Source organism: Micromys minutus (genome assembly GCF_963924665.1).
Source record: "Micromys minutus genome assembly, contig: SCAFFOLD_508, whole genome shotgun sequence".
NCBI lineage: Eukaryota > Metazoa > Chordata > Mammalia > Rodentia > Muridae > Micromys > Micromys minutus.
In genome coordinates, this window is record NW_027667199.1 from 1 (window position 1) to 12,768 (window position 12,768).

General features: G+C 36.8%; 1 protein-coding gene across 1 annotated transcript; it reads left to right on the top strand.

Moving 5' to 3' along the window:
* Nucleotides 1-13: 13 nt before the first annotated feature.
* On the top strand, nt 14-11,606 carry LOC308416195 (vomeronasal type-2 receptor 116-like; the record flags this gene model as incomplete). Its single annotated transcript, XM_080942617.1, has 5 exons — nt 14-43; nt 406-1,209; nt 2,028-2,252; nt 5,870-5,993; nt 10,723-11,606. Coding segments are annotated over 5 exons (2,067 nt in total), but the record flags the coding sequence as incomplete, so codon positions are not given.
* Between the last annotated feature and the right edge of the window lie 1,162 nt (nt 11,607-12,768).

Below are 12,768 nucleotides of genomic sequence, written 5' to 3' on the forward strand. Positions count from 1 at the left end.
GACAGCATCTTTAAAACTGGCAATTCTTTCTAGGAATCCAAAGGTGAGGATGTGTGACACTGGATGAAGTAACAACTTTTAAATCTACTCATAGGTGCCTAGGGAGACAACTTGGTTTACATGGGTTTCTGTTTGCTGTTTTCCATATTTTATACATATTTTATTAAGGATTAAATGATCAGTCCATAGATGTATTGGGGAAGGAGAGAAAACTGTTTTCTACAAAACTGAAATTTGTTAGGAATAGTTTAGAATCTAATAGTAACAATACATGATATTTATACTATAATCTAACTATCCTCAATAGGACTCTGAGAAGTAAGTAATGTCATTTGTACATAAGTCAAAATTCCTAACAATTGTATTCCTTTTGGGAATGTTTAATTCTCTTTTTACATCATTTAGATTTTCTTTGGACCATTTAATCCTCACATGAGTGACCATGATCAGTTTCCCAATGTCTATCAGATAGCAACAAAGGACACATGTTTGTCCCATTCCATGGTCTCCTTGATGTATCATTTTAGATGGACCTGGATAGGACTGGTCATCTCAGACGATGACCAGGGTATTCAGTTTCTTTCTGACTTGAGAGAAGAAATGCAAAGACATGGAATCTGTTTAGCTTTTGTGAATATGATTCCAGAAAACAAACAGATATTCATCGCAAGGAGTAGGACATATGAAACACAAATAATGACATCATCAGCCAAGGTTGTTATCATTTATGGTGAAAGGAACTCTACTCTGGAAGTCAGCTTTAGAAGATGGGCATATTTAGGTGTACAGAAAATCTGGATCACAACCTCACAATGGGATGTCATCACAAATAAAAGAGATTTCAGCCTTGATTTTTTCCATGGGACTCTCACTTTTGCACACCACAATGGTGAGATTACTTTATTTAGGAATTTTTCACAAATAATTAACACTTCTATATATCCAGTAGACATTTCTCAGTCTATGCTACTGTGGAATTATTTGAATTGTTCAATGTCTAAGAACAGCCATAGCAAAATGGACCATTATACATTCAACAACACTTTGGAATGGTTAGCATGTCACAACTTTGACATAACCCTGAGTGAAGAAGGCTACAATTTGTATAATGCTGTGTATGCTGTGGCCCACACATACCATGAACTATTTCTTCAACAATTAGAATCTCAGAAAATCACAGAACCAGGAGTTTTCACTGACTGTCGGCAGGTAAAGTCTCTTACATTTCATTATGCTGAGGTTTACAGTGAGACCTTTAAATGACCTCTAGAAACTCATGTATATTTGTTAGAGATTCTTCTCTCAGTGGACAGAATTCTACAGTACAGAACTCCCCAATGGATTGTTTATTGGCTCATGTTTCCTGCACAAAGATAAAAATTTACAGAAGACAATATTTTATATGTGAACATAAGTGAGTTTTGTGGAAATGTGCCTCAACATTTTATCGAATGAGTTCAATATTTTATATAGGAGCCATGAATTTTCTCATGAATGCCTTAACTTATTATTTAAGTAGAGTAGTGTTCACAAGAAGTGATACAAGAATTAATAGTCATTGAAAGTAACATTATTTAAAAAACACAAATGATCAACACAGCACATTTCTTAAGTTTATTATTATTTCATGTATGTAAACTCTATGTGCAAGAATGACCCATTACCACTATTTGTTTCCACAACTTCCAGATATTCTGACTGCCCACTCATTATTACATACATGCCTTTAATTTCTTAAATAATTTTTGCCCATTATGTACACACACACACACACATACACACACACACACACACACACACACACACACACACACACATACACACACTCACTCACTCACTCACTCATACATGTTACTTTCTATTTGATAAGGTCTTTAATTACCAAATAGGTATACTGTATTTTCCTACATGGTATAACTTTAATATAGCTGTATTCACTGGAAGACGTTAAAATTTAGGGAAATATCAATTTTGTATTTCTTTAATTGATATGCATATATAATCATCTTATGATCCATCTCTTTTAGGTTGCTTCAGTGCTAAAGACCAGGGTATTTACTAGTCCGATTGGAGAACTTGTGAACATGAAACATAGGGAAAATCAGTGTGCGGAGTATGACATTTTCAACATTTGGAATTTTCCACAAGGCCTTGGATTTAAAGTGAGAATAGGAAGCTATTTTTCTTGTGTCCCACAGAGCCAACAACTTCATATATTGGAAGACTTGGAATGGGCCACAGGAGGAACTTCGGTGTGTACACCACAATTTTCATTCTTTTCTTTTTGATCTATTTTCAAAAACATATTCCTTCTTGTTATTCTCTTCTTTTATTCCAGATTTTATTCCTCTCCTAGTCCATCCCTAACTACTCCACTTCTCATACCTCCTGCCTGCACCCTTGTCTCCAGGAGGATATCTTCATCCCACCCCACCAGGTCTTAAGTTCCTTGAGGGTCTCCTGTTTCTTTGTGGTTAGGTGAATCTTCTCTGACTGAACACCAGCTAATAAATCTCTGCTGGATATGGGTTGCGGGACTCATATCAGATGGTAAATGCTGTGTGATTGTTTGTCCGGTGTCTGAGAGATCTCAGGGGTTATGGTCCTTTGAGACTGATGGTCCTCCTACAGAGTTGTCTTCCTTCTCACTTCCTTCCAGCTAGTCCCTAAATCAACCACAGGGGTCAGCAACTTCTGTCCATTTGTTGGGTGCAAATATTTGCAACTGACTCTTTCAGCTGTTTCTTGGGACTTTTGAAGGGCAGCCATGTTAGCTCCCTTTTTAATGAGTGCTCCATGGCCTCAGTAATAGTGTCAGGTCTTGAGGCCTCCCCTTGAGCTGTATACCAGTTTGAGCCTGTGGTTGGACTGTTTTTCCCTTGGGCTCTTTTCATTTCCATCCCTGCAGTTCTTTGAGACAGGAACAGTTATAGGTCAGAGTTTTGACTGTGGGATGGCAACACAATCTCTCTATTCTCTGACTTTCTGTTGTATATGGGCTCTATAAGTTCCCCATCCCCTCTGTAGTACATTTTACCTAGGGACCCCTTCATTGAGAACTTGAAGGTCTCTCACCTCCCTGGTCTCTGGTACATTTTGCAATGTCCCACTAAATTCCTACCTTCTGAGTTTGCCTGTTTCCATTCTTTCTGGAGGCTCTCAGGGCTTCAGCCCTTCCCCCCTCTGAATAGCAGATAATGTGTTGTTCCCCTCTTCCCCATCCTATCACATTTCCCTTCCAATTTTCTCTCTCACTCCACTTTTCTGATTGCTTTCTTCTTCCTCCAAAATGTGACTGCTGTTTCCTCACTTGGGCCCTTCAGCTCGTTGACCTTTTTGAGTTTTGTGGACTGTATCTTGGTTATTCCATACTGTTTCGTCTAATATATTCTTTTATTAATGAGTACATTCCATGAATGTTCTTCTGGTCAGAGTTAACTTACTCAGGATGATATTTTCTAGTTCAATCCATTTGCTTGTACACTCAGGATGCCCTCGTTGTTGATAACTGAGTAGTATTTTATTCTGTATATGAACCACATTTTCTGTCTCCATTTTCTGTCATGGGACATCCAGTATATGTAATTTTAAAATATGAGGCACTGAAGTTATAGCTGTGTAGTTAAAACCAATCACAGCTGTTGCAATAGACTCATCCTCTGTTACCAGCATCAGAATTTGATAACTCATAACTTCATGTAAATCTAGGTCAAAGTGATCAAAGGCCTCTGGATTCCATGTTCAATTGCACTCCTATGCCTATTTACCCCACAATGCAGAAACAGTTTTATAAAATTTAAATTTGTATGTATGCATATTTAGGTACATATATACATATATAATAAAATGTTAAATTAATTTTTTGATGCATACAAGGTATAGTTTAGAATTATAAATAAAATATTTTATATTTTACATTTTTATTATTTTATTTCTTTTACATTACTAATGCTGTGTCTTTTCTATTCCCCACTCTATGAAAACCACAATCAATCTGTCTCCCCTTAACCTTTAAGAGAGTGCTCCCTCACCCTTCCACCCATTCCTATTTCACACCTCTACAATTAACCTTCAATGAGGAATCATACCTGCTAAAGAACAAACACATTCTTTCCCACTGAGTCTAGTCATGGCAGTCCTTTACTATGTATGAAGCAGGGGCCACGGACCACCCTATATGTGTTCTTTGGTTGGTAGCTTAATGGCTGGGAGCTCTGAGGTGTTAGATTACTGGATCGTGTTGTTTTTCCTATGGGGATGCAATCTCCTTCAACTCCTCCAGTCCTTACCCAACTCTTCTGCTTGGGTCCTTCAGCTGAGACCAAAGGTTAGCTATAAGTATCTACATCTATCTCAGTCTGAAGCTGGTAGAGCCTCTCAGAAGACATCCATATTATAGGGACTTTGTGTATGTGCATGGAATGGATTCTAAGTTGAATGGTTTCTGGATAGCCTGCATTTTGTTCCTGCAATTTCTTTAGGCAGGAAAATTTTTTGCTCAAAATTTTTGATATGGATAGGTGGTCCCATACCTCAACTGGGGTACATGTCTAGCTATTGGGCCTGGTCTCTTCAAGTTCCATCTCCCCACTTTCGGCAAATTCAGCTAATGGCATCCATTGTATCTGGTATTTTCTAGAGGTTCTCTACACCCCCATCCCACACTGCTATAAATTTCTATTCATTTTTCTGAGCCTCTGTGCTTCCTCTTTCTCCCTCAAACCTGATCCTGCCCCCATATTCTATTCCTGTCTCTCCCAGGTTCCTCCCTCCCTCCCTCTGCTTCCCAGGATTACTTTGTTCTCCCTACTAAGAAGGCATTAATCATCCAGTAGTGCGCCTTTCTTCTTGTAAACTTCATATGGTCTGTGAGTTGTATGTTGGATATTATGAACTCTTGGCTTAACTTTAGCTTAACAGTGAGTACATACCATGCATGTGGTTTTTGTCCCGGTTACCTGACTCAGGATTATATATTCTAGTGCCATTTTTGCCTAAAAATTCATGGTGACCTTACTTTTAAAACTGAGTAGCATTTCTGTGCAACAGGCCTATCCTTAGTTAGCAGCATGAAAATGTGATAACTCACAACTTCCTATGAATCTGGGTCATAGGAGTCAAAGGTCTTCAGATTCCATATTCTACTGTACTCACATGCCTATTCACCCCACAATAAAAACACATTTATGAAATTTAGAACAATATATGAGTATATTTGTATCAAAATTTATAATTTCAATAAACCTTAAAATTTTGTGATTCTGTTTGAACATTGTTATAGCCTATTAAGTACAGCGTATTTCATTAACAGCCTTGTTTTAAACTTAGAAATAGTCTATTAATTCTATGAGAATCGTATATAACATGCTTTGCTCAAAGTCATCAAAAAATGGTTTTGATGTACCCTACTTTCTCCTCTCAGCCAACATAGTATTATTATTATTTTATTTTAAATTAAGTGCTATAACCTATGTCACATCAATATTCTATTTGAATTTTACAACTTTAGGAAGGAAACTTTTAAAATCTATATAGCACAAACATTATATACTTAATATTACAAGATGTAGTAAATATTGTCTGACAATTGGTGCACTAGAGGCTTACACAAAATAATAAAGTGCCTGAAGTTGATAAGTGACTTTTCAAGGGAATATATATATATATATATATATATATATATATATATATATATATATATATATATATATCTGTTAAGTATATACAAAGACATACATATATTAAAATTATATAACTACATATAAAACTTGAAAATTAGATACAGATTTGTAAATGTATACCTATACATTTATGTGTGTCATTATACACTTGATATATACATACATTATACATATATATATATCCTCAGGTTCCCACCTCCATGTGTAGTGTGACATGCACTCCTGGATTCAGGAAAATTTATCAGCAACAAACTGCAGACTGCTGCTTTGACTGTGCCCAGTGCCCAGAAAATGAGGTTTCCAATGAGACAGGTACATACTTCTATGAGCAAAACACCTGCGGATGTCAAGTATCTTTGCTTTTTATATTAGAAGTGCAAATTTTCCTAGGTGGAAATGGAGGCCCTAAAATCTATGAGTTTCAGATTTTAATCATTTGATGATACCAACAATTTTGGGCCCTGCAAATTAACCTTCAATATCTTCTACAAACAACTCATTATTTTCACAATATTATGGCCAGTGATTTTATATTTTGCAGAAAACTTTTAGGGGAAGAAATATTTGTAACTCTTTTTTATTATTCCCCTCATTGTGGCTTCAAGTCCGTGTGAGATTAAGTGCTTCAGCTCCTTCTAAGGCCAGAAGCTCCTTCATGGCAGCCCATAGGCAACTGCACATCCCACATATAGTCAACAGCTTTTGGAATAGACCCCTGCTCCAGATATTCCAGAACCCCGTGCACCCAGCTGCATATCTGCTACATAAGATTTGAAAATTCTAGGCCCAGCCTGTGTATATTCTTTTAGAGGTTCAGTCTCCAAGAGTCCCAAACAACCAGTTTAGTTGATTCAGTTGGTGTCCCTGTCGAGATAATATCTTTAAGGGGCTGAAAGTCTTCTTCCTATTCTTCCATTAGGTTTCTAAGTACCATCCAATGATTGGCTGTTGGTGTCTGCATCTGTTTCAGTCAGCTGCTGTGTAGAGCTTCTCAGAGGACAGTCATGGTAGACTCTTGTTTTCCAGCATAACAGATTGTTATTAATAGTGTCAGGAACTGGTACTTGCCCACAGGATGGACCTGTTATTGGGTGGTCTTCCCATCAGTCTGCTCCATTCCAAACCTCTGCATTTCTTCTATGATAAATTATGTGATGAACATTTTGTGCGCGAGTTGGTGTTTCTCTTGCTCCATTGGGGTTTCAGCCTGGCCCTGAGAGGCAGTCTCCCCAGTATTCATATTCTCCAGTGGTGTGAGTCACAGCTAAGCACACCTGCATTGGATTTTCTCACCTCCACTATCTCAGGTCTCTGTGTTTATTCTGGAGATTCTCCATAATTCCCCACCACACACCACTGGTTGCAGATTTCCTTTAATTCTCATGGCCACCCTATCCGGCCATCCTGCTTTTTACATTCTAAACAAACTCCCACACTCCCATCCAGATCCTCTTTTCCACACAGTTCCCTACTTTAATAAGCTTTCCATGACCATTTTCACCCCTTGCCCCTTCTAAGTGAGTCTCAAACATCCTTGCTTGGGTCATTTTGCCTGTTAAGCGTCCTTGGGTCTGTGAAATGTAGCATAGGATTCCTGTACTTTATAGCTTATATACACACTTAAAAGTGCATATGTACCATGTATATTCTTTTAGGACTTTGTTACTTCATTAGGATAATAAGTTCACGATACATCTATTTGTAAAATTTATTTAAAAATTTGTGATAATTTTGTTTTTCATAGATGAATAGTGTTTTATTGTGCAGATGCACCACATTTACTTTATCAATTCTTTTTTTTTTTTTTTTTTTTTTTTTTTTTTTTTTGAGGGATATCTAGGTTGCTAGGTTTGCCAAGGCAGTCCAGCTAACAGAACATATTCCCCACCCAGATAACAGGTTTTTGGATAGCCTCTGTTTTAGTGGCCTAGGACAAAACATGAAGACCAAGCTGCACATATGTGGCATATGTGCAGGGATGTCTATGTCTACCCCTTGTATTATTTGGTTGGAGGTTCTGCCTGTGAGAACTCCTAAGATTTAGTTTAGTTGACTCTCTTGGACTTCCTATGGAGTTTTTATTTGTTTTGGGGCTCACAATCCTTCCTCCAACTTTTTTGTCCCCAAAGTTTATCCATTGGTTTTGTTTGTGGGTGTCTATCTCTCTGAGTCAGCTGCTGGATGTGGCTGTCAGAGGATATTTACAAAATTTAATCCAAGATCTAGTTATTAGTGTACGTTGTGCCTTCATTTTAAATTCTAATTAAATTCTAAAAGTCTTTAATTCCTGTTTTTGTTTGTCTTTGACCAAGTTATTATTGAGTAGAGCATTGTTTAGCTTTTATGTATATATGGGCTTTTTATGTATTTATTTTATTCTTGTGGTTGTAATTAAAGACCAGTCTTTATCCCTGATGATCTAATAGAATGTATGTGATTATTTTAATCATGTATCAGTTGAGGCCTGCTTTGTTACTTAATAAATGGTTAGTTTGGGAGAAGGTACCATGAGTTTGCTGAGAAGAAGTTATATTCTTTGATTTTAGAATGAAATGTTTTATTTTTTCAAAACTTCTGTTAGTTTTACTGTGTCTCAGTATAGTATCTGTTTCATGATCTGTCTATTGTTGATAGTGGGGTGTTGAAGTCTTCCACTATTATTTTGTGAGGTGAATGTGTGCTTTGAGCTTTAGTTTAATGAACGTAGGTGCCCTTGCTATTGGGACATAGATATTCAGAACTGAGATTTTTATGTTGGTGGGTTTTTTGAGGAGTATTAAGTTTCCTTCTTTATATTTTTTGAGAATTTTTGGTTGAAAGTTGATTTTATTAGCTATTATATTGTCTACTCAAGCTTGTTTCTGGAACAATTTGTTTGGAAAATTGTTTTCCAGGTTTTGCTCTGAGGCAGTGTTTGTCGTTGTCCTTAGGTGTGTTTCCTGTATGTAGCAAATTTCTGGGTCCTCATTGTCTAGCCAGTCTGTTAATCTATGTCGTTTTATTTTTAAATTGAGTCCATTCATGATCAGAAGTGTCAGGGATCAATGACTGTTGTTTTCTGTTATTTTTGTTTTTAGAGGCTGAATTATGCTTGTGTGATTGTCTTCTTATGTGTTAGTCAAAAGTAGATTACATCTTGCTTTTTCTAGGGTGCAGTTTCCCTCCTTACGTTGAAATGTTCTATTTATTTTATTATGTAGGAATGGATTTGATGACAGATATTGTGAAAATTTGGTTTGGTCATGAAATATTTTGTATTCTTCATCTATGTAAATTGTGAGTTTTTCTAACTATAGTAGCCTGGGCTGGCATTTGTTTTCTCTTAGGATCTACATGACATCTACTCAGGACCTTCTAGATTTCATAGTCTCTGTTGAGAAATGGGGTGCGATTGATAGGTCTGCCTTTATAGGTTACTTCAACTTGTCCCTTATTGCTTTTAATTTCCTTTCTTTATTTTGTGCAGTTGTTGTTCAACTGTTATGTGACAGGAGAAAATTTTTTTCTGGTTGAATCTGTTTGGAGGTCTCTCGTCTTTTTGTACATTTATGAGCATCTCTTTTGTTAGGGAAGTTTTCTTCTATAATTTTGTTGAAGATATTTACTGGCTCTTTAAGTTGGAAATCTTTGCTTTCTTCTATGCCTATTATCCTTAGGTTCCTTAGAACAGCAGTTGTGGACTTATTTGTGTTCACAGGTGTGTAAACACTTCTGTGTGACCAGCTCCTGTGACACAGGACTTGGAGGAACCAAGCTGACTTGGAAGCTTCTTGCTTGAAGGTTAGCTCTCATAGCATCAGAAGATGCTGTTTTGTTCCTCACTAGCAGAAATCCTGCCATGCAAAGATCACTTACTAAGGTCTCTTCCCAGCAGGGCAGGAGTCACTTCTGAGCTTAAGGTCCTCTTCTGAAGGTTAGGAGGCTCAGTCATTGTGGTGCCCAGGAAGTGGCACAGCAAGAGTTGGCTGGCATGCTGATGGCATACTGAGTGATTTGGAATGCAAACTTAATATAGTAAGGAGTTCTTTCAGCTAAACTGTGTTTGCACAGTGGGGATATGAAACCTGAAGAGGCCACCTCTTGTATGTAGTCAGGCAGGAACCCCAGTGGTGCCATAGGAACACCAATCCACCCACAAAAATTTCTACCCCAAATTTATCCTACCCACAAGGATAAATGCAGGGATGGAGGATGGAACAGAGACTGAGGGAATGACCAAGCAGTACCTGGTCCAACTGAGCAGTGGAATTCTATAAGCATATTTTACACAAAAAATTCTACACATACTCTATGTATATATTTAATCTTGCTTGATAATTTTAACAAAGTAACTTGACTACAAAATCCATATAAAACTTTTCCCTGGTATCACCATCCAGCTTGGCCCCTGACAAAATCGAGATGCTCAGTAAAGCAATTGTCTTTAGATGAAATATACTTTAAGAGCTTAGATGTCATTAAGGATGAAATGTTTGGTGTCTGCGAATTAGAACACCTGTAAAGTTTTCAGGAATGCATCCAAAAATGTGAAAGTGCTCATCATCAATCACAGCTCATTGAAGAAATATTGCTTTATGCAAAGTATATTTACAATAATAATTTAAAGTTTTTAAGCAATGTTCAGATATTGACAAAGGGCACAACCATCAAGGCCAACAAAGTCCATAATGCATTTTATTATCTGACATTGTGAACTATGCCAGAACACTGCAGAGATCTGTGATAGTTTAAAGATAAAGAAATTAAATAATATGATTTTATACATATTATTGTATAAAATGCGTTCTAAAATTTTGTTTCCTTTTTCTTATATAATTAATAAGTGTTTTTCGCCTCCATTCTGTAAGGTGGTATGTTTTTCTATCACCAAACACAGGGTAATACAGAACAGCTCTATGTCAGTGGTCCCTACAGCAATAAGGAATGACATAAATACTCAAGATCCAAAGATTTTTGTAGTGTTCTCTTATTAATAAAAATACTTCCTTATCTAGAACATAACTATGGTATGTTATTTGGGGTTTATCTTTTTTGTCAGCAGATATGGAGCAGTGTGTGAGGTGTCCAGATGGTGAATATGCAAATTTTGAGCAAACCCACTGCCTCCAAAGAGCTGTGTCATTTCTGGCTTATGAAGATCCACTGGGGATGGCTCTAGGCTGCATGGCCCTGTGCTTCTCTGCCTTCACATTTGTAGTACTAGTCACCTTTGTGAAGAACAAGGATACCCCCATTGTGAGATCTAATAACCGAATTCTTAGCTACATCCTCCTCATTTTTCTCATCTTGTGCTTGCTTTGCTCCTTGCTCTTTATTGGTTATCCCACCCAAGCTACCTGCATCCTCCAGCAGACCACATTTGCAGTCTTTTTCACAGGGGCTGTTTCTACAGTGTTGGCCAAAACAATAACTGTGGTCATGGCTTTCAAGCTCACATCTCCAGGAAATCGGATGAGAGGGATGTTGGTAACAGGGGTACCTAACTTGGTCATTCCCATTTGTACCCTAATCCAACTTGTTCTCTGTGGCATCTGGTTGGTAACATCTCCTCCCTTTATTGACAGTGATATACAATCTGAACATGGGAAGACCATCATCATTTGCAACAAAGGCTCGGTCATTGCCTTCCATCTTGTCCTGGGATACTTGGGCTCCTTGGCTCTGGGGAGCTTTGTTGTGGCTTTCTTGGCTAGGAACCTCCCTGACAGATTCAATGAAGCCAAATTCCTAACATTCAGCATGCTGGTGTTCTGCAGTGTGTGGATCACCTTCCTCCCTGTCTATCACAGCACTAGAGGAAAGTTCATGGTAGTTGTGGAGGTCTTCTCCATTTTGTCTTCTAGTGCAGGGTTGCTTGGGTGTATTTTTTTCCCAAAGTGTTATGCTATTTTACTTAGATCAGAATCAAAATTTCTGCGGAAGTAAAAAAATAAACATTATTATTGAAATTATAGTAGTTTAAAAATGTTTGATGGTACTCAACATATCTTACTACTTTGTCTTAAGAAAAATAATACTATATTATAACAAAATGCTAAGTAATATACTAAAATCATAATAACTCATCATTTATTAGTGCTGTCTAATAAAATAGGAAGTACTATGCTCAGTGGAAAATGGGTTCATTCTTGACTACACAAACCTCAACTGTTACAATAGGGAATCTGTGTTGAATAATGGCTGCCATCATGTCGACATGTGTATGGGTGTAAGCCATGTTCTTAAATAATGACTGATATAAAGTGGCACTACTCTTTGTGTACAATGCCACCTCTAGGCAACTTGTCTTGGGAATTTAAAAAAGATTTTAGACAATGTGCACATGAGGCTAGTAATGAGCATTATTCCATGGACATGGATTGGACTCCTGCACATATGTTCTTGACTTGGCTTCATACAAATAACTGTGATCAAGGTACACAGGGAAATCAACACTTTTTTTGTGTTCTATTTTGACTGTAGTGTTTTGTTACAGCAACAGTAACTAAGATATTAGAAAAATTGTAAATTTCCTAATTAGTAATTTGGGATATCATAGATTACTGATTTAATAAAAAGAACCAATTTTGAAAAGAGAAACAAGAATGAATGTTAATAGCCCATGGCACATAGTGATAGCATTGCATATTATTGATGGCCATCACAGAGGAGCTGGATTTTGAGTGGCTTTACAATGTGTTATGAAGATGTTAATAACATCAGATAACATACTAGGAAGAGTACAGTATATGAAAGGACAATGGGGTTCAGATTGTGCTTTAAACATAAGGCTTTTCCACTTCATATGAAAACCCATTTTAACACGAATTAAATGTGGTTCATTCAGTGAGCAATGTCGATAGATAAAATAGTATCATATACCATACCTTTATCACAATAAGGTCAATGAATTATGTGAACATATAATTCATTCTAGATAAAGAGTCTCATAAATTTTACCAGAATAGGAGTTGCTAAATCTTATTTGAGCTTCATATTACAACCACAACATATGTATAAAAAACCATACATTATTATTATATTATATGTCTTAATTCATTCTGCCTGGGGTACAGACTTCTGTATATAATAACTTTTTAATTTTAAA